The sequence below is a fragment of the Nomascus leucogenys genome, chromosome 12 (genome assembly GCF_006542625.1).
Source record: "Nomascus leucogenys isolate Asia chromosome 12, Asia_NLE_v1, whole genome shotgun sequence".
Classification (NCBI taxonomy): domain Eukaryota; kingdom Metazoa; phylum Chordata; class Mammalia; order Primates; family Hylobatidae; genus Nomascus; species Nomascus leucogenys.
The window spans coordinates 28118132-28141841 of record NC_044392.1 but is presented as its reverse complement, the minus strand read 5'-3'; the positions used below and the strand labels follow the sequence as shown (position 1 = coordinate 28141841).

Below are 23710 nucleotides of genomic sequence, written 5' to 3'. Positions count from 1 at the left end.
AACTGGCAGAGATACAACAGAAAAAGAAAACTTTAGGCCAATATCCCTGATGAACATTGATGCAAAAATCCTCAATAAAATACTGGCAAATCAAATACAGCAGCACATCAAAAAGTTTATTCACCATGATCAAGTTGGCTTCATCTCCAGGATGCAAGGTTGGTTCAGCATCTAGAAATCTATAAATGTAATTCATCACATAAGCAGAACTAAAGACAAAAACCACATGATTATCTCGATAGAGAAAGAAAAGGCCTTCAATAAAATTCAACATCTCTTCAGGTTAAAAATTCTCAATAAACTAAGTATTGAAGGAACATACCTCAAAATAATCAGAGCCCTACATGAAAAACCCACAGCCAATATCATACTGAATGGACAAAAAGTGGAAGCATTCCCCTTGAAAACCAGCACAAGACAATGATGCCCTCTCCCACCATGCCTATTCAACATAGTATTGGAAGTTCTGGCTAGGGAAATCAGGCAAGAAAAACAAAGTATATTCAAATAGGGAGAGAGGAAGTTAAATTATCTTTGTTTGCAGATGACATGATCCTTTATCTAGGAAATCCTATTATCTCAGCCCAAAAGCTTCTTAAACTGATAAGCAACTTCAGCAAATTATCAGGATACAAACTCAATGTGCAAAAATAGCTAGCATTTTTATATACCAACAACAGGCAAGCAAAGAGCCAAATCATGAATGAAATCCACTTCACAATTGCTACAAAAAGAATAAAATATATAAAAATACAGCAGTCAAGGGAAGTGAACAACCTCTGGAAAGAGAACTACAAACCACTGCTCAAGGAAATCAGAAAGGACACAAACAAATGGAAAAACATTCCATGCTCATGGATAGCAAGAACTAATATTATGAAATGGCCATACTGCCCAAAGTAATTTATAAATTCAATGCTATTCCCATTAAACTGTCATTGACATTCTTCACAGAATTAGAATAAACTATTTTAAAATTCATATGGAACAAAAAAAGAGCCTGAATAGCCAAGACAATCCTAAGCAAAAAGAACAAAGCTGGAGGCATCATGCCACCCAACTTTGAACTATACTACAAGGCTACAGTAACCAAAACAGCATGGTATTGGTACAAAAACAGACACATAGACCAATGGAAAAGAATAGAGAACTCAGAAATCAGACCACACATTACAACCATCTGATCTCCAACAAACCTGACAAAAACAAGCAATGGAGAAAGGATTCCCTATTTAATAAATGGGGTTGGGAAAACTGGTTAGCCATATGCAGAAAATTGAAACTGGACCCCTTCCTTACACCTTATACAAAAATTAACTCAAGATAGATTAAAGACTTAAATGTAAAACCCAAAACTATAAAAACCCTAGAAGAAAATCAAGGCAATACCATTCAGGACATAGGCGCAGGCAAGGATTTCATGAGTAAAACACCAAAAGCAATTACAACAAAAGGAAAAATTGACAAATAGGATCTAATTAAACTAAAGAGCTTCTGCACAGCAAAAGAAACTATCATCAGAGTGAACAGACAACCTACAGAAAATTTTTGCAATCTATTCATCTGACAAAGGTCTAATATCGAGTCTACAAGGAACTTAGACAAATGTACAAGCAAAAAACAAACAACCCCATTAAAAAGTTGGAAAAGACATGAACAGACACTTCTCAAAAGAAGACATTCAAAAAAAAAAAAAAAAGGCTGGGCATGGTGACTCATGCCTGTAATCTCAGCACTTGGGGAGACTGAGGTGGGCAGACCACCTGAGGTCAGGAGTTCAAGACCAGCCTGGCCAACATGGTGAAACCCTGTCTCTACAAAAAAATATAAAAATTAGCTGGGCATGGTGGCACACATGTAATCCCAGCTACTCAGGAGGCTAAGGCAAGAGAATCGCTTGAACCCAGGAGGCGGGGGTTACAGTGAGCATTGCATTCCAGCCTGAGTGACAAGAGTGAGACTCTGCCTCAAAAAAAAAAAAAACACATTCATGTAGTCAGTAAATAAACATGAAAAGAAGCTCAACATCACTGATCATTAGAGAAATGAGAATCGAAAACACAATGACACACCATCTCATGCCAGTCAGAATGGCAATTATTAAAAAGTCCAGAAACAACAGATGCTGGCAAGGTTGTGGATAAAAAGGAATACTTATACACTGTTGGTGAGACTGTAAATTAATTTCACCATTGTGGAAGACAGTATGGCAATTCCTCAAAGATCTAGAGACAGAAATACCATTTGACCCAGCAATCCCATTACTGGGTATATACCCAAAGGAATATAAATCATTCTGTTATAAAGATACATGCATGTGTATGTTCATTGCAGCACTATTCACAATAGCAAAAACATGGAATCAACCCAAATGCCTATCAATGATAGACTGGGTAAAGAAAATGTGGAACATATATACCATGGAATACTATGCAGCCATAAAAAGGAACGAGACCATGTCCATTTAAAAGACATGGATGGAGCTGGAAGCCATTATCCTCAGCAAACTAACGCAGGAACAGAAAACCAAACACCGTATGTTCTCACTTGTAAGTGAGAGCTGAATGATGAGAACACATGGACACATGGAGGGGAACAACATACACTGTAGGGGTCGGGGGAGGACAGCGTCAGGAAGAATAGCTAATGGATGCTGGGCTTGATACCAAGGTGATGGGTTGATCTGAGCAGCAAACCACCATGGCACACGTTTACCTATGTAACAAATCAGCACATCCTGCACATGTACCCTGGAACTTAAAATAAATGTTGAAGGAAAAAAATAAAAATAAAAATAAATAAAATAAAATGTTGCCACCCTATCTCCCAGGAGGAGATGCCTCCTAGATGTGAATCAAAATCAACAACAGGCCCAGTGTGGTGGCTCACACCTGTAAAGCCAACAAACACTTCAGGAGGCTGAGGCAGGAGGATTACATGAAGCTAGGAGTTCAAGACCAGCCTGAGAAACATAGCAAGACCCTATCTCCATAAAAAATTTAAAAATTGGCCAAGCATGGTGATGCCTGCCTGTGGTCCCAGCTACTCAGGAAGCAGGAGTATCACTTGAGCCCAGGAGTTGGAGGCTGTGGTAAGCTACAATCACACCACTGCACTCCAGCCTGGGTAACAGAGGAAGACTCTGCCTCCAAAAAAAAAAAAAAAAATCAAAGCAAAGCTACAGTAATCACATAAAATTTAATGACTGATGATGGTAATATTAAGATTAGTATTAGACATTTCCTATAGGAAGAATTCAATTATTAGTTATTACTAATTGAAAATAATGAAACTAGGGAACTATATCATAGATTAGTGCTTGTAACAATGTTAATGACTACTTAATGAAGATTGTTAAAATCAGAATATCTCAAAAATAACAACATTGAACTTAATTTTCATCCCTTCTGACATTCAAACCACCTTTTATCCAAAACTTACGTGGTGTAGTCATTTTTGCGAAGATAGGAGTCACAATATCTTCCAGTTGTTGTCTCTGCTCAAAAAGCTCATTAATGGAAGCTTCTGTATGGGTTTCCAACCACTCATTTTTTGCACGGCATGCACTGAGGATGGTATTCTAGGGACAGAAATATAGAGTTTGCTCTCCACTTATTTATTGAAAAATAAAACTCAACAGTATCTCTAAACCAGCACGTCCAACTGAACTTTCTGTGATGATAGAAATATTCTGTACCTGCATTGTCCAATACAGTAGCCATTAGATATAAATAGCTATTGGGCACTAGAAATGTGGCTAGGGTGACTAAGGAACTACATTTTAAATTTTATTTAATTTTAAATAATTCAAATTTGAATAGTCACATGTGGCTAGTATCTATTATATTGGACAGTGCAGCTCTAACATTAGTGGAATATGAGCACAATAAAACTCACCATCAAGAGTCATGAAGCCTGGTACCATTCTACACTTTCTCCCTAATTCTTTATTTTTGTTAAGCCCTGTAACTAAAAGAAGTACTTCCAAAGACCAGAAAAGAATGGGTGGATGGTATGAGTTGCATGCAACTCAAAAGACAATGCTGATATTTTATTCCCTCTCAAATGGTTCACAGAAGGAGGAAGTTCAAGAAATACAAGAAAAGCTCCACCGTACTGAAAATCTCCCAATTTGCATTGTAAAATTATCTCATTGCACATAATGCAGCAAATTTCTGATGTCTGATTTAAGATGTTTATTGTACTATGGTCTGTAATAATAAAGATAAATAAATACATTTGTGGTATGTCCTGTCCATACTGTTAAATAATAAGCAGTAGTATATGCAGAAGTATGTAGAAGCAAGTAGACTTAGAGAGGTATCCATAACATCTTATTGAGAAGGAAAAAAAGTAAAATTAAAGAATAATATATATAAGTGTCATCTCATTTTTATAAAAACAAAATCTTTCATAAAATTCCTATTATGTGTATGGATACATATGATTATATAAGTGAAAGGGAAAACATAACACAAAATTGTTATCCAAACCACAGAGTGGGTAATAAGAATAGAAATAGAAAAGGGAAAACTATTATGTTTGCTTTAGATATTCTGATTTTTTTTAATTATTACTATGTATACATAATTTCTAGTTCAAAGAATCAATTTTTTTAAAATTAAATTAAGAATGTTCCTGTAACTAGTTTGAAAAAGCACTATTTCTTTGTGTCACGAAAATTTTGCTTTGCAGATCTGATAGCTCCAAAAGCTATTCTAATAAATTTTGCCTACATTTTGTTTGTTTCACAAGAGATTTTGTAGAGTACTCTACAAGACACAAGGCAATGTATAACTTATCAAGTGCTTAGACTTGGTGATATCTTATACTTTTAGCAATACCTAATTCTTTTTCATCTGAATAAGTCACAGGAAATTCACAGAGCATCCTGCACAAAAATATAGGAAATAATTTAAAACCAAAACACATTTCTGATACCTTCAGGATATTTTTTAAATGTACATTCGAAGCACTAAACTATTCCACAGGGAATGCTTCGATCTAGTACTTAGATATGTGGCAAGTGGGCTTTAAAATTACTGTGTTTACAGCTGTGAATCTTTTTTCCCATTCTGGAAAATTTCACACATTAAATAATATGCAATGTATTTGTACATGTACATATATACTAAAATATATAATGTATATCTCAGTTTTGAAGCAAAATAATGAAATGAATATTTCCATTGTATTATTTTGGACCCTACTACTCAACAGAAGAACCAGAACACTATCAGCACTATTAATGCAGCTTCTGTCCCTCCCCATCCCACCCCCCTGACTGCCTTCAAGAGATAACTATGATCTGTGCTTATATCCCTTTGCTTGGCTTTTTAAATAGTTTCACTCCCATATGTAGGCATCCCTAAATTACATAGTTTGATATTGCTTGTTTTTGAGCTTTATAAAAGTCTGTGTAGTCTTTGATAATTTTTTTTTCTCAGTATTACATTTCTAAGATACGGCCATGTTGCTGGGTTTGATACTTAGTACATCTCTATGTCACTCTTTAATACCATTTATTTTAGTTTTGATCAGACTATCCTCCATTAGAGGTTTATAAAGAAAGGAAGGGAAGGTAGGAGGTAAGAAGGAAAGAAAGAGGGAGGAGGGAGGAAGTAAGGACCACAACCTGCCTTTAGAACATCAGTGCAAAAATTAAAATGTAAGACAAAATTCTCAAAACACTACAGAACAAGCAAAAATCACAATACAGTACCTTGTCTTCCTTAAGGAGTTTCCCTGATCCCTTTTCAGTGTCAGTAACAGCTAAAGAGACTTTTGCAATATATTTTTTCAGAGTCAGCCTTGCATCTGAAAGAATGGACAGAAACACACACGTGACAAGACAAAGACAAGAGGCAGAGCAAGATAGTCAAATGGAAGTCTCCACTATCCACCCCACCCCACAGAAACACCAAATTGAAAAACTATCCATACAAAAAAGCACCAACATGAGAACCAAAAATCAGGTAAGCAATCACAGTAGCTCATTTTAACATCATATTAAGGAAGAAGGTAGGAAGGACAGTTTTGAACTGCCTACACCACACTTCCCCCATACCCCTGGCAATAGCCACACACACAGTGCAGACAGAGAATCTATATGCTTGAGGGAGAGCACAGTGACTGTGGGACTTTGCACTACAGCTCAATGCTTCCCTATCATAGAAGAAAGCATCATGGGGCAGAATTCAGCTGGCACCCATGGATGCAGCATTTAGACCAGCCCTAGCCAGAGGGGAAGCACGCATCCCAGCAGTTGGAATCTGAGTTCCAGCAGGCCCCACCACTACAGGCTAAAGTGCTATGGGGTCCTAAATAAACTTGAAAGGCCATCTAGGCCATGAGGGCTGCAATTCCTGGGCAAGTCCTAGTGCTGTGCAGGGATCAGAGCCAGTGGACTTGGGGTACACATCACCTAGTGAGACACCAGACTGAATGGCCATGAGAGTGCTTGCCACCGCCCTGCCAATCCCAGGCAACACAGCTTACAGCTCTAGGAGAGACTCCTTTCTTCTGCTTGAGGAGAAGAGAGGCAAAAGTGAATAAGACTTTGTCTTGCAACTTGGATACCAGCTCAGCCACAGTAGAACAGGGCACCAAGCAGAGCCCTGAGGACCCCATTCCAGGCCCTAACTCCAAGGTGGTATTTCTAGACACATCCTGGGCCAGAAGGGAACCAGCTGCCTTGAAGAGAAGTACCCAGTCCTGGCAGGATTCATCACCTGCTGACTAAAGAGCCCTTGGGTCCTGAATAAGCAGCAGTGATACCTAGGCAGTACTCACCACCAACCTTGGGTGAGACTCAGAGCTATGCTGGCTTCAGGGGTGACCCAGAACATTCCCCAGCTGTTGTGACTATGGGGAGAGACACCTTCTGCTTGACCAAAGGAGAGGGAAGAGTAAATGGGACTTCGTCTTGCAACTAGGGTACCTTCTCAGCCACAGTGGTGTAACACACCAAGCAGGATCCTAAGGACCCTGATTCCAAGCCTTGGCTCCTGGAGAGCATTTCTGGGCCTGGCCTGGACCAGAGGAGAGCCCACTGCCCCGAAGGGAGAGACCCATGCTGGGCAGTATTCACCACAGGCTGATTGTAGAGTCCTTGGGCCTTGAGTGAATATCAGCAGTAGCCAGGTGGTACTTGCTGAAGGCCTGGACAGTGGTGGCCACAGGGAGAGACTACTCTGTTAGAAGAAAGGGGAGAGGAAAAGTGGGAAGGACTTTGTCTTATGGCTCGGTGCCAGCTCAGCTGCAGTAGAATAGAGCACCAGCTAGATTCCTAAGGTTCTTGACTCCAGGACTTGACTTCCAGATGGCATCTCCAGACCCACCCAGAGCCTGGGGGAACTCATTGCCTTTATGGAAGGACACATGCCTGGCTGTATTTGCCAACTGCTGATTGTAGACCGTTGGGCCTTGAGTGAATATAAGCAATAACCAGGCAGTGGTCACCACAGGCCTTGGGCAAGACCCAGTGCCATGCTGGCTTCAGGTCTGACCCAGGGCAGTCCTAGTGGTGGTGGCCCCAGGGGTGCTTGTGTTACCCCTCCCCCAGTTCTAGGCAGCCCAGCACAGAGAGAGAGACTCTGTTTGTTGAGGGGAAAGTAAGAAAAGAAAAAAAGAGTTTCTGCCTGTTAATCCAGGGCATTTTCCCACATCTTACCCAAGACCACAAAGACAGTATCTCTACAAGTCTGCAAGAGCCACAGCGTTACTGAGCTTGGGGTGCCCCCTAATGCAGATACGGCTAGAGTAACCAAAAACTTAGATCACAACACCCAAGTCCCTTCAAATACGTAGAAAGCCTTCCCAAGAAGGACAGGTACAAACAAGCCCAGACTGCAATACCTACAATAAATACCTAACTCTTCAATGCCCAGATGCCAGTGAACATCCATAAGCAAGAAGGTCAGTCAGAAAAACAGGACCTCATCAAACAAAGTAAGTAAGGCCCCAGTGATCAATCCCAGAGTGAAAGAGATATGTGACCTTTCAGACACAGAATTCAAAATAGCTATTTTGAGGAAACTCAAAGAAATTCAAGATAACACAGAGAAAGGATTCAGAATCCTATCAGATAAAATTAACAAAGAGTTTGGAACAACTTAAAAGAATCAAGCAGTAATTCTGGAGCTGAAAAATGCAATTGACATACCAAACAATGAATGAGAGTCTCTTAACAGTAGAATTGATCAAGCAGGAGAAAGAACTAGTAATCCTAAAGACAGGTTATTTGAAAATACAGTCAGAGGAGACAAAAGAAAAAAGAATAAAAAACAATGAAGCACTCCTATAAGATCTAGAAAATAGCCTCAAAAGGGCAAATCTAAAAGTTACCGGCCTTAAAGAGGAGGTAGAGAGAGATCAGGGTAGAAAATTTATTCAAAGGAATAAATTTATTCAAAGGAATAAAATTAATAAAAAAAGAATTTCCCAAACCTAGATAAATATATCAATATTCAAGCACTAGAAGATTATAGAACACCAAGCAGTTTTAGCCCAAAGAAGACTACCTCAAGGTATTTACTAATCAAACCCCAAAAATCAGGGATAAAGATCCTAAAAGCAGCAAGAGAAAAGAAACAAATAACATATAACGGAACTCCAACACATCTAGCAACAGACTTTTCAGTAGAAACCATATAGGCCAGGAGAGAGTGGCATGACATATTTAAAGTGCTAAAGGAAAATAACTTTTACCCTAGAACAGTGTATCCATGAAAATATCCTTCAAACACATCAGAGAAATATTTTCCCAGGCAAACGAAAGCTGAGGGATTTCATCAACACTAGACTTGTCCTAGAAGAAATCCTAAAGGGAGTTTTTTAATCTGAAAGAAAAGGATGTTAATGAGCAATAAGAAATCATCAGAAGATATAAAACTCACTGGTAATAGTAAGTACACAGAAAACCACAAAATACTATGTATGACACTGTAATCATGGTGGGTAAACTACTCATATTTTGAATAGAAAGACTAAAAGATTAACCTATCAAACATAATAATTTTCAAGACATAGGCGGTACAATAGGATATAAATAAAAACAAAAAGGTAAAAAGTTGGAGGGGAATGAAGTTAAAGTGTAGCTTTTATTTGTTTTTCTCTTCGCTTGTTTGTTTATACAATCTATGTTAAATTGTCATCAGTCTAAAATAATGAACTATAAGATAGTATTCGAAAGTCTCATGGTAATCTCAAATCAAAAAACATACAACAAAGCTGGGCTTGGTGGCTCACATCTATAATCCCAGCACTTTGGGAGGCCAAAGCAGGCAGATCACTTGAGGTCAGGAGTTTGAGACCAGCTACTAAAAATACAAAAATTAGCTGGCGTGGTGGTGCATGCCTGTAATCCCAACTACTAGGGAGGCTGAGGCAGGAGAATCGCTTGAAGCCAGGAGGCAGAGGTTGCAGTGAGCCAAGATTGTGCCACTGCACTCTAACCTGGGTGACAGAGTGAGACTCTGTCTGAAAAAAAAAAAAAAAAAAAAGAGAGACACAAAAAATAAAAAGCAAGAAATTAAAACATACTACCAGAGAAAATCACCTTCACTGAAAGGAAGACAGGAAGGAAGGAAAGAAGGAAGATAAGACCACAAAACAACCAGAAAACAAATAGCAAAATGGCAGGACTAAGTCCTTACTTATCAATAATAACACTGAATGTAAATGGACTAAACTCTCCAATCAAAAGACATAGAGTCGTTGAAGAGATAAAAATCAAAGATCCAATTATCTGTTACATATAAGAAACACACTTCACCTATAAAGACACACATAAATGGAAAATAAAAGAATAAAAAAAGATATTCCATGCCAATGGAAACCAATAAAGAGCAGTAGTAGTACACTTACATCAGGCAAAATAGATTTCAAGAAAAAAACTATGAAAGAGACAAAGAAGGTCATATATAATAACAGAGGGGTCACTTCAGCAAGAGGATATAACAGCTGGGAATATACATGCACCCAACGCTGGAGCACCCAGATATTTAAAGCAAGTATTATTAGAGCTTAAGAGAGAGATAGACCCCAATACAATAATAGGTGGAGACTTCAACACCCCACTTTCAGCATTGGACAGATCATCCAGACAGAATATCAAAAAAGAAACATCGGATTTAATCTGCACTACAGACCAAATGGACCTACTAGATATTTACAGAACATTTCATTCAGTGACTGCACAATGCACATTTTTCTACTCAGCACATGGATCATTCTCAAGGACAGACCATATGTTAGGCCACAAAACAAGTCTTAAAAGTTTCAAAAAAAATTAAAATTATATTAAGTATTTTCTCTGACCACAATGTAATAAAGCTAGAAATCAATAACAAGAGGAATTTTGGAAACTATACAGCACATAGAAATTAAACAGTATGCTTCTGAATGAATAGTGTGTCAATGAAAAAATTACTAATAAGAAGGAAATTTTTAAAATTCTTGCAACAAATGAAAATAGAAACACAATATACCAAAACTATGGAATGCAGTGAAAGCAGTACTAAGAGGAAAGTTTATAGTAATAAACGCCTACATTAAAAAAATACAAAAACTTCAAGTAAACACCTTAACAATACATCTTAAAGAACTAGAAAAGCAAGAGCAAACCAAAACCAAAATTAGTAGAAGAAAATAAATAAAAAAGATCAGAACAAAAATTAATGAAATTGAAATTTAAAAAAAATTGAAAAGATCAATGAAATGAAAAGTTGGTTTTTTGAAAAGATAAACAAAATTGGCAAACCATTAGCCAGACTAAGAAAAAAAGAAAGGCCCAAATTTTAAAAATCAGAAAAAAATGAAAAAGAAGACATTACAACCAATTCCACAGAAATTCAAAAGATCATTAGAGGCTACTATGAGCAAATATATGCCAATAAATTGGAAAACTTAAGATAAATGGATAAAGTTCTAGACACATACAACCTACAAGTTTAAACCATGAAGAAATCCAAAACCTGAATAAACCAATAACAAGTAATGAGATCAAAGCTGTAATAAAAAGTTTCCAAGCAAAGAAAAGCCCAGGACCCAATAGCTTCATGCCAAGTTTTACCAAACACTTAAGAACTAATACCATTCCTACTCAAACTATTCTGAAAAATAGAGAAGGAGGAAATACTTCTAAATACATTTTACAGAGCCGTTATTACCCTGATACCAAAATCAGACAAAGACACATCAAAAAAAAAAAAAAAACCCAAAACTACAAGCCAATCTCCCTGATGAACACTGATGCAAAAATCCTCAACAAAATGCTATCAAACTGATAGCATTTAAAAGATTTAAAAGATCATTCATCATGACTATCATCATGACCAAGTGACATTTATCCCAAGGATGCAAGGATGTTTCAACAAATGCAAATCAATTAATGTGATACATCATATCAACAGAATGAAGGACACAAACCATATGATCATTTTAATTGAGGCTAAAATTTAATATTCCTTCATGTAAAAACCCTCAAAAAACTGGGTATAGTAGAAACATACATCAACACAATAAAAGCCGCATATGACAGACCCACAGCTGCTGTCACATAGAACAGGAAAAACTAAAAGCCTTTCCTTTAAGATCTGGAATAAGACAAGATTGCCCACTTTCACCACTGTTATTCAACATAGTGTTGGAAGTCTTACCTAGAGCAATCAGAGAAGAAAATAAAGGGCATCCAAATTGGAAAGGAGGAAGTAAAGTTATCCTTGATTCCAGCTGATATAATTTTATATTTGGAAAAGTGTAAAGACTCCACCAAAAAATTATTAGAACTGATAAATTCAGTAAAATTGCAGGATACAAAATCAACATGCAAAAATCAGTAGTATTTCTATAGGCCGTCAGTGAACAATCTGAAAAAAAAATCAAGAAAGTAACCCCACTTACAATACATACAAAGAAAATAAAATACTTAGGGATAAACTTAACCCAAAAAGCAAGAAATCTCTATAATGAAAACTATAAGAGACTGATGCAAGAAACTGAAGAGGACACAAAAAATGGAAAGACATTCCATGTTCATAGATTGGAAGAATCAATATTGTTAAAATGCTCATACTACCCAAAGCAATGTACAGATTCAATGCATTGGTATCAAAATACCAATGACATGCTTCGCAGAAATAGAAAAAACAATACTAAAATTTTTATGGAACCACAAAAGACCCAGAATAGCCAAAGACATCCTGAGCAAAACAAAAGCATAAAAACTGAAGGAATCACATTACTTGACTTCAAATTATACTACAGAGCTATAGCAACCAAAACAGCATGGGACTGGCCTAAAAATAGATACATAGACCAATGGAACAGAATGGAGAACCCAGAAATAAATCTATAAATCTACAGTGAACTCACTTTTGACAAAGGTGCCAAGAACATACATTGGGGAAAGGACAGTCTCTTCAATAAATGGTGCTGAGAAAACTGGATATCCATAAGCAGAAGAATAAAACTCGACCCCATCTCTCACTATATACAAAAATTAAATCAAACTGAATTAAAGACTTAAATATAAAACCTCAAACTATGAAACTACTGTAAGAAAACATTTGGGAAACTCTCCAGGATATTGGTCTGGGCAAAGATTTTTTCAGTAATACCCTACGAGCAGAGGCAACCAAAGAAAAAATTGACAAATGGGATTATTACGTTAAAAAGCTTCTGCACAGCAAAGGAAACAATCAACAAAGTGAAGAGACAACCACAGAATAGAAGAAAACTACCCATATGACAAGGGATTAATAACCAGAATATGTAAGGAGCTCTAACAACTCAATAGGAAAAAAATCTAACAATCCTATTTTTTAAATGGGCAAAAGATGTGAATGGACATTTCTCAAAAGACATACAAAATGGCAAACCAGTATATGAAAAGGTGATCAACATCACTGATCATCCAAAGAAATGCAAATCAAAACTACAATGACATATCGTATCACCATAGCACTCCACAGATACAGACATATAGATTTAGATAGATAACAATTATTTTCTGTAACCCCCTACTAGAAAGTAAACTCCATGAAGGTAATGATTCTGTTTAGGGCTACATTGTGTGTGTATTCTCAGCTCCTAGAACAATGTTTAGCACACAGTCAGCACTCAAGAAATATTTGTTATATGAAAGCTTACACAAAATGTCTTTGCTTATTATGTTTCCCCAATCTTAGATACCCTCTCTACACTGCCACCTACAAAAATTCTACTCATTCTTCAAAGCCTACTCACATATCTTTTTCTGCTAAATTTCCTAATTCCCCCAACTGGAACTCATTGCCCTCTCAACAGTTATGTGATTATAATTTTATTTAGTTCTCATTTAGTAAAATCTAAAATTTTTTAGATTTAGTAAAATGAGAACTATTTATTTTTTATAATAAAATCAGAATCATTTTAATTATTATATTAGTTTTTGCTTTTACCTCTAGACTGTACACTCCTTAAAGGCAAGGTCTATGTCCCAACTTTTTATCATATACCATGCCACCTTCCTCACCCCGCACCCACTACCTGGTAGTACCACATAACCACCACAGGAATATATTATAAGGGATAGGCACTCAATATTTGTTGAACTATTTGAAGAGAAGGACATTCCCGAACAAAAAAATAAAAGCAGATGCTGGGTTATGTGAAGTGGTATACTATTTTTTAAGTAAATGTAAAACCACAGTGCTTCAGAAGAAAGGTTAGAGGTGATATGAGTAAATTGTTTCCATAAGATTCTATTAATATGACTATAGTTGAATTTACTAGCTAGCAAAATATTAGTGTTCGTTTTTAGGAAAATTGAAGAAGCTCAAACCATTCTGGCAAAACAACAACAAAAAAGTATCTTTAAGAAACTCAATGTGATTGGTCAGGTGACACGTTTTAGTTCCAGTGTGGTTATTTATGATGTCACTGAACTTATCCCTGAGTCACTATGACTGATAATGTTGCAATGATCATCAGTGTATCCTTTGCTGGGCATATTTTGCTGGCTAAATAATTATTTAGCTATTTTAAAATAGCTAAATTTTAGCTACTTTTTTTTCAATTGACAAAGAAGGATGTCTAATCAAAGACAATCGCTGATTTTTTCTCTGTTGTTTATCTGCTTTTTCAGGGAGAGTTTCTGCATTTGTGATGGAACTATCTGGACAAAGGTTGGATGGGAGATTCTTCCAGAAGAAGTACATTATTGGAAAGTTACGGGTTCTCCATCTCACCATCTGCCTTATCTTCTGGATAAACTATGCTGCCACTTTGCTAACATGGATATATTTCAGGGTTGTTTATATCTCATTTATAATTTATTACAAGCTGTCTTTTTCATCTTATTTTTTTTGTCTGTGCATTACCTGTGGACGAAATGGAAGAAACACCAAAAAAAGGTGAATTCGTGATACAAGTAGTAATAGTTACAAAATCTCTAAGGGTTTAGAACATAGTATTACTAGTTTCTTTGAGAGAGCGTACCGTGTTTTGTTCCTCATTGTAACCTTCCCCCAACTTCCCATTCATTCCCAGCATCTAGCACAGTGTCTTGCTCATACTAGGCATTCAACAAATGTGTATTGAATTAGAAGGTCCTTAGACTCATCTAGTCCCCTCTACTTCAAGTTACAAAACACCAAAAAAAGTAGTGTGCTACCATGAGGAGAATGTATGGAAAATCAAGTTATCTGTCTGGGTCCTTAGGTAAGTCATTTGCTCTTTCTCAGTTGCCTCATCCACAAAAGGATCTGTAACAAGAGATCTCTTAGAACCCTTCCAGATGTATCTAAGAAATCTAAGTACAAAAGGCATCATGTAATTTTTATATGGGCTATAAACTAATTGCTAATATTAGAACAACTTTCTGAGAAATGGAGCTTTTAAACTATTATATAATTTACCACTTTGCCAGTAGATGACACCATAGTTTGAGAGGCAACCTTAAAAGCTCTTTGATCAAAAAACAAACAAAACCTCATTGACTTTCAGAAGAATTAGATATTTATAAATGTTTTCTTATTTTTAAAATGACTATTACTTTATGGTATTATACCTTGAGGTTCTTTAGTAAAGGAATACATTTTGCTAATCAAATAATTTCTCCCAAGAGACTACCCTAAACATAGGACACACTATTTGTTTGCTGATGGTGATAAGGATCATATATGTGGCATATAGATAATATTTCCTCTGCACTTATACGTTTCTTCTATAGTAACCTTCCTTTAATATAAATAATTGATGTGTGCTGTTTTAATAAAGTTTGTTTACATATTTAGAACATAAATTTAATTTGAACTATATTATTAACTATACTATAGTATTGAACTCTATTTTGTGTAGATAAAATCTGTATTGTTTTTCTCCTTTTAGCTGAAAAACCAAGCCTCCTTAGAAAAACCTGGTAATGATCTAGACAGCCCATTCATCAACAACATTGACCAAACACTCCATGGAGTGGCAACCACATCATCAGTGATATACAAGATCTTGGGGTACCATCCTTCCTCTAAGAAAATTAAGCACTGCAAATTAAAGAAGAGTAAAGAAGAAGGAGCCAGAAGATACTAAATATATGCATATCCAAATGTAGCTTAGTCAAATATAGAGATCACAAAAGAAATCTATCATCTAAGGATAAAAATGGTTCTTTGGAAACCTTTATAAATTTTTTGCCACAATCTTTACTAAAATTTTCCACAGAAGCCTGGGTTGAAATGTTACTTCCCATTCAATTAAAAAAGAATCCAGACTTACTAAAGTACTAGAGAAGAAACTGTATACTGTAGAAAATGAAATAGAGGTTCCTCTTCAAAGGGACATTCCTCCAAGTCTAATTCAGAATAGATAGTAACCTCTCTTAGAAGCAAAATTTACTCAAAGACTTGTGCTAATATTCTTAAATTCTGCTAGCTGTAATAAAGAAATCAATATACTCTGTTCTTAGCTCCACATTTTAGCCTAGGTATTTGCCCTGGCATGCCTGAATAGGTCCAAGCAAGCATTAGGTCATAGCCTGTTTCTCTTTCCTTATTTGGAAGTGTTTTTGCCTCTCTCAGCATTCCACAGGTTAATTCCTCTCTTCCTTTGTTCTCCTCTGCCTTTGCCTCTTTTGGGAAGTTCTAAGTTGCTAGCCAATCAGGTCGAGTACAGAATGTGAGGTCCCATTCCAGCCAAGGGAAACCAGACACAGCAGTAGGGTGGAAGCATCAGGTTATAAATGACCCTGTCTCTTTTGTTCATGTGTGGCAAGACTGCTAGCAAGCAGCACCCTTTCTGCAGAAAGTAAACTAGCCTTGCTGAGAGATACTTTGTCTCAGTGTTGATTTTTGTGATACTAAGCACCCGTTCCCAACAATTTGGTGGCCCGTAGGGGATTAACATTCCCCTCTGGGACAGTCTTTGGTCCTCTCTCATGGGGAGGCACCCCACCGCCCATTGCTGCAGCCCCTGAGGAGAGCCAGGACCTACCCGGAGCAAGGAATACAGTTGGATTCTCAGCAACGCGGGGAAAGAGAGAGGCTTGTGGGACCACAGTGACCAGGTGACTCCATGCACGGGCCAAGGTAGGAAAAGCTGCAAGAGGGTGGCAAAGTATTTCCTTGGTGGTCAGCTTTTGGAGGCTGAGTGTGTGTGTGTGTGTATGTGTGTGTGTGTGTGTGTGTGTATGTGTGTGTGTGAACGACTACCAGTCTGTTGCTGGACAGAGTGCATGGACACAAACAGGAAGGGTGTAAGGAACCACCGAAAGGGAAAAGGAGGAAGGTTAACCTCCCGGGGAAAGAGAATCAGCGAGACATCTCTGGTGTGAGAGATTGAGCCTTTCACAAGCCTTTAAGGATGGGACAGCCAAGACATCTCCAGTCTGAAGGATCTGGGGGATTGAGCTTTCCCGGGAAAAGAATAGGCGAGACATCCCTAGCACAAGGGATTGGGCCTATCTAGGATCCAACATGGGAAAAGGCCCTTGGCAAGCCTCCAAAGGAAGGGAGGGCAAGAAGCCTCTAGTAGGAGAGGTTGAGCCACCCCCGGCCCCCATACCCAGGAGTGCTGCCATACCCAGGAGTGCTAGAAACCTCCAGCAAGGATCAAGGGGGGTTGAAAGCTCCAGGGAAGGGCCTATCCCAGGCACCACCCCAAAACTTCAAGATAGGAAATGTTTTGAGTAAGACAGGAGGATAAAGAGCTGTGGCTACAGCAGTATTAGTTGAAGAAAGTAGAAAATTAACCTTTGGGGGGAAATTAACTGTAAGCACGCCCCACCAAGTTAGAGCTATTTTAAATAAAAAAGCAGGAAGATGGCTTACTGACTCCAGAATCTTGAAATATAAGGCTATTTTGCTAGAAAAAGATGATTTACCCCGACTACTGATAATTCACTCAACCCAGCAGGTTCCTTGGCAGGAGACCCAAATTTGAAAAACACTTGTGTCTAGATTTGATTGACTACCAAACAAAAGTCAGGCCAGATCTAGGAGAGGCCCCTTTTAAAACAGGACGGCACTGGTTTATAGATGGTTCTCCCAAAATAGTCAAAGGAGAAAAACATAATAGGTATTCAGTAATTGATGGAGAAACTCTTAAAGAAGTAGAGTCAGGAAGACTGCCCAATAATTAGTCTGCCCAAACCTGTGTCCTGTTTGCACTCAACCAAGCTTTGAAACATTTGCAGAACAAAGAAGGAACTGTTTATACTGATTCTAAGTATGCCTTTGGAGTGGCACACACAGTTAGAAAAATTTGGGCTGAGCAAGGTCTTATTAACAGTAAAGGCCAAGATCTAGTCCACAAAGAACTAATTTTTCGTGTCCTAGACAATCTCCAGTTGCCAGAAGAGATAGCTATTGTACATGTCCCAGGGCATAAAGGACTTTTCTTTCACAAGTCAGGGAAATAACCAAATGACCTTGCAGATCAGATAACCAAACAAGCTGCTGTTTCTTCTAAAATGCCTTTCACTTAACTCCTTGCCTTCCTTCTCCTACTGCAGTCCCCATCTTCTCTTCCACTAAAAAAGGAAAAGTTAATAAAAATAGAAGCTAAAGAGAACACAGAAGGAAAATGGATATTACCAGATCAAAGGGAGATGTTATCCAAACCTCTCATAAGGGAGTTCTTAACCATGGTTCTCAGACTTCATGGGTGTATAGGAATTTATACCCTGGCCAAGCAAGTTACAAACAGTTGTCTAAAATGTAAGAAAACCAACAAACAAGTCATAAAGAAATCATCTCCAAGGGGGAGGGATCCAGGACTAAGGCCATTCCAAAGTGTTCAAATGAACTGCACTGAAATGACTCAATCGGTTGCCTCAAGTATTTGTTGGTAATAGTAGATCAGCTCACTCACTAGATCGAAGCTACCTCCTTTTCAAATGCAACAGCTAATAATGTAGTTAAAGCATTAATTGAGAATATAGTGCCCAAATTTGGGCTAATAGAGAATATTGACTCGGACAATGGAACCCATCTCACAGCTCATGTCATTAAGAAGCTATCCCAGGTTTTAAACATTAGATGGGAGTATCATACCCTTTGGCATCCACCTTCATCAGGGAGGGTAGAAAGGATGAATCAGACTTTAAAGAACCATTTAACCAAATTAGTTCTAGAAACTCATTTACTGTGGACCAAATGTCTTCCCATTGCCTTATTGAAGATCAGGACAGCTCCCTGAAAGGATATAGGCCTGTCTCCATATGAAACATTATATGGATTGCCTTATTTACATTCCTCAGCTGATGTTGCTATGTTTAAAACTAAGGATCAGTTCCTCAGCAATTATATACTTGGTCTCTCCTCTACCTTTTCTTCTCTTAAGGTCAAAGGTCTCTTAGCACAGGCCACCACTAGAATTTCCAGCAAACCAGCACCAACCCGGGGACCACCTTCTCATCAAAGGGTGGAAGGACCTGGGAAGGCCCCTATCTGGTGCTGTTAACCACTGAGACTGCCGTTTGCACAGCTGAGAAAGGATGGACCCACCATACTCGAGTCAAGAAAGCAGCTTCCTCGTCAGAATCATGGATTGCTGTACCAGGATTGAGTCCTACCAAGTTAAAGTTAAAGAAAGCTTAATTTTTATATACCTTCTATATTGCTTCCTTTGCTTTGCTTTCCTTTCCTTTCCTTATTCTATTACTAGCTCCTTTGTTATTAATGTAACTAAGTCTGACTCACCTCAGACCATTGCCTTTAATGCTTGCTCTGTCACACCTTGTGGAGATGTGAAGGATCAATGACAGCTAGCCTTTTCACACAAATATTTATACCCCAGCCCTCTAACTGACACAGTTATTCCTAGCACTCATAGTTGTGATCGCCTGCAGCTGAGATACCAATTGTCTGCTCCTACAGCCTGGCAACCTTGCAGTAGCTGGGACTATGTCCTTTGAACTACTCAGGAGCAAGGTTAGACTTCCACGGAAGAGGATTGTGCAAATCTAAAATCCCTCATCTATTTCACTAAAGGGACTATCCCTTCTGTCAGCCTTATCAGTGTAACCCTGTCCTTCTCTCTCTCACCACCTCCACCTTAACTGACTCTAAACTTGCCCTTGTTCACTTCTATGGTATGGGGATTGATGTAAATGGGAAAGACCCCCTAGGCATTTTTGAGATATGCATTATTCCCCCGTCTTCCCCTTCTTCGGCAGCCTCAGTTTTAAATCCCACACCAGTTGCTCCTACACCTAATGATAAAACTAGGGTGTCTATTGTGAAAGTGAAATATCTTAAGACAGACCTTAGCCATTGAGACAGGATATCAAGATGCAAATGCCTGGCTGAAATCAATTAAATATTCCGTTCGCACTTTAAATAAAAGCGATTGTTATGCTTGTGCACACGGTAGGCCAGAGGCCCAGACTGTCCCCCTTCCACTTGGATGGGCTCCTCGTTGACCAAGCATGGACTGTATGGTGGTTCTCTTCCAGAATCCCACTGCTTGGGATAATCCATCATGCCAAGCTCTCTCTGCTGTTTCCTGAAGTTCAACACCCTGAGGGTCAGGCCCGGAGGGCAATCCAGCTTCCACCTCTAAATGCCAAGTTTACTTCATGCCTCTCACGGCAAGGGGAGAATTTAGTGTTCCTTGGAAGCATAAAAAGATGCAAGGAGCTCAGCCCTTTCCAGAAGCTTGTTCATCAGTCCCCGAGCTGTATGACAGTACTGTGGAGGACCTTTACTGGACACTCTGCCTTATAATTGGAGTGGTACTTGTGCTTTAATCCAGTTGACTATCCCCTTCACCCTGGCATTTCATCAATCTGAGAAAGTAAAAACAAGACACTGCAGGCCAAGGGAAACTCCATATGAGTCCTTTGATCCTCAGGTTTACATAGATGCTATTGGGGTCCTGTGAGGAGTACCAGATAAGTTTAAAGCATGGAATCAAATAGCTACAGGATTTGAATCTACATTGTTCTGGTGGTTAACTATAAATCTATAAATAAAAATGTAGACTGGATAAACTATATTACCATCAGCAATGATTCGTAAATTATACTAGGGACTCCATCGAAGGGATAGCTGAGCAACTGAGACCTACCAGCCAGATGGCCTGGAAAAATAGAATAGCCTTAGATATGATTTTAGCAGAAAAGGGAGGTGTTTGCATAATGATTGAAACTCAATGTTGTACCTTTATTCCTAATAATACTGCCCCTGACGGAACTATAACAAGAGTGCTAAAAGGATTAACAGCCCTATCCGATGAGCTCACCAAAAATTCTGGATTAGATGATCCTTTTTCTAAAAGATAGAACATTGGTTCAGTGGATGGAAAGGGATTTTCACTTCAATTCTCACCTCGTTAGCTCTTGTTATTGGTGTACTTATTCTCATAGGCTGTTGTATTACCTGCCTACAAAGTTTTATACAAAAACTTGTCTCTGCCACTCTTACAAAGTTAATTCCTAACTTTTCTCCACCCTATTCAGAAAGATTACTTCTCTTAAAAGGACAAACAGAGCAACTGAGTCAAGACATGTTAAACAAGTTTAAAGAGGAATTATAAAATAAAAGATTTTTTATAATTGTAGAAAATGAAATAGAGGTTCCTCTTCAAAGGGACATTCCTCCAAGTCTAATTCAGAATAGATAGTAACCTCTCTTAGAAGCAAAATTTACTCAAAGACCTGTGCTAATATTCTTAAATTCTGCTAGCTGTAATAAAGAAATCAATATACTCTGTTCTTAGCTCCACATTTTAGCCTAGATATTTGCCTGGGCATGCCTGAACAGGTCCAAGCAAGCATTAGGTCATAGCCTGTTTCTCTTTCCTTATTTGGAAGTGTTTTTGCCTCTCTCAGCATTCCACAGGTTAATTCCTCTCTTCCTTTGTTCTCCTCTGCCTTTGCCTCTTTTGGGAAGTTCTAAGTTGCTAGCCAATCAGGTCGAATACAGAATGTGAGGTCCCATTCCAGCCAAGGGAAACCGGACACAGCAGTAGGGTGGACACATCAGGTTATAAATGACCCTGTCTCTTTTGTTCGTATGTGCTCTTGTGGCAAGACTGCTAGCGAGCAGCACCCTTTCTGCAGAAAGTAAACTAGCCTTGCTGAGAGATCCTTTGTCTCAGTGTTGATTTTTGTGACACCAACCACCTGTTCCCAGCGTATACTATCACTGCTACATGTTTAAGTGTTTTGTTATTTTTAATGTGTTAGATTACTAATCATTAACCAATATATATATAATAGAAGCTTAATTTAGTGTTCCAATACATCTCTGAATAAATAATATCTGTGATTTGTCTTATTTTCCTGAGAAAGTTTTTTTTTTTTTTTTTTTTTTTTTTTGAGACAGAGTCTCACTGTGTCACCCAGGCTGGAGTGCAGTGACTACATCTCGGCTCACTGCAACCTCTGCCACCCTGGTTCAAGCGATTTTCCTGCCTCAGCCTCCCGAGTAGCTAGGATTACAGGCTCCTGCCACCGTGCCCAGCTAATTTTTGTATTTTTAGTAGAGATGGGGTTTCACCATCTTGGCCAGGCTGTCTTGAACTCCTGACCTCATGATCCACCTGCCTTGGTCTCCCAATGTCCTGGGATTACAAGTGTGAGCCACTGCACCCAGCCTTCCTGAGAAAATTTTATAACCACAGGAAGACTTTTAATTTCCTACTTCAGACTGCTAAAATAGCATGGAAATATTAAAGAATATATTAATTTTTAAGTATAAATGTTTTCATTTTCAGTATAATAAATGATTATAGATTAATGTTTTTTTAATTTCAGACTTTTGTTGACAAGACAATTCAATTTTTTAAACTATGATTACCGTATTTTTCAAAGAACAACTAGGAGATAGGCCTGAGACTGGGACAGAAGATTTGACTTAAAATATCTTGAAAAATCCCAGAAAAATATGTCTATAACATATCTGCCATCATTATAAGAGAGGAAAAAAACTTTTCAAAAATAATACTTGAAACAGTAATAAACTTTACAGTTTTATAAGTAACGGAAAAGAATAGTACCTGGCTTGGGCTATTATGGATTATGAAAGGCTTATTTTGTTCCACTTTCCAGACTCCCTTTACCTCCGTTCCTCCTTAGCACAACCCCACCTTCACATTTCTATAAATGTTTGTTTCATACTTTCAGAGTTCTGAAATGTTAGCTAATTCCCTCTAAGAGAACATTAATATATATTTATTCTAATGGTGAACTGCTGAAGACTTTAAAAATCCCCAAACCTCTAAAACCCAAAGAAATTTATCTCTAATAATGGAATTTTCAGTAGAATGCAGAAGACTATTTGGGGTAGGGATTTCTGAATCCTTTAAGTCTCCCCAGGTAACTCCTACTCTAATCACTAGAAGAAACAGAAGTGATGTACATTCTTGATAAGACTGAATTAAATAAATGTTAAATTTTATGTTACTTATGTTTCTGACATTCACAGCTACATTACTATGAAACTCCATTCTGAATAAGACTGAATTAAACAAATAGTAAGGCTGAATTAAATAAATGTTAAATTTTATGTTGAGTTATTTATGTTTCTGACATTCCACAGCTACATTACTATGAAACTCATTGATGTGGAAACACAATACTAGTTTGCTTTTTAGAGTTTTCATTTCTTTTCACCACTAAGACATATTCGGTATAATTGCTCCAAGAACCTAAGGACCCAAATTAAACAGATGGATATTATGAAGAAGGAAGCCAATAATACCTCACACCCATAAGCCCCAAAAAATTTTTCAGAAAAGTTACAGCAAAATTTGTCCTTGAATTGTGATTTTTAAGTACTATGGGTCATTTTTCAAAAATGGATTTTAAATTATGGAATGTGGGCTGGGCGTGGTGGCTCATGCCTGTAATCCCAGCACTTTGGGAGGTTGAGGAGGGCAGATCATGAGGTCAGGAGTTCGAGACCACCTGACCAACATGGTGAAACCCTGTTTCTACTAAAAATACAAAAATTAGCCAGGCATAGTGGCACATGCCTGTAATACCAGCTACTTGGGAGGCTGAGGCAGGAGAATCGCTTGAACCCAGGAGGCACAGGTTGCAGTGAGTCGAGATCACGTCATTGTACTCCAGCTGGAGCAACAAGAGCGAAACTCTGTCTCAAAAAAAAAAAAAAATTATGGAATGTGAATTTCACCTAAAATTACTAATCATGGGGGGGATCAATTGAATTATTTGCTATTTGTGTTTTCCTTTTACTTACAGATCTAATCATAAAAATAGAAGATA

At 37.9% G+C, this 23710-nt stretch overlaps 2 protein-coding genes across 2 annotated transcripts in view; one reads left to right on the top strand and one right to left on the bottom strand.

The window, feature by feature from the left end:
- Positions 1 to 23710, bottom strand: part of ANKRD45 (ankyrin repeat domain 45) — a 51573-nt gene that overhangs the window by 8438 nt on the left and 19425 nt on the right. Inside the window, exons 4-5 of the mRNA XM_003258895.4 lie at positions 5723 to 5817; positions 3442 to 3580 (exon numbers count right to left, since the gene is read on the bottom strand). Coding sequence (XP_003258943.2) covers positions 3442 to 3580; positions 5723 to 5817 — 234 coding nt within the window. The remainder of the gene's footprint in view (positions 1 to 3441; positions 3581 to 5722; positions 5818 to 23710) is intronic.
- On the top strand, positions 14014 to 15663 carry TEX50 (testis expressed 50). The gene is made up of 2 exons (XM_004089812.3): positions 14014 to 14396; positions 15373 to 15663. The coding sequence occupies exons 1-2, from the start codon at positions 14073 to 14075 to the stop codon at positions 15568 to 15570; spliced, it is 522 nt and encodes a 173-aa protein (XP_004089860.1). The 5' UTR covers positions 14014 to 14072; the 3' UTR covers positions 15571 to 15663.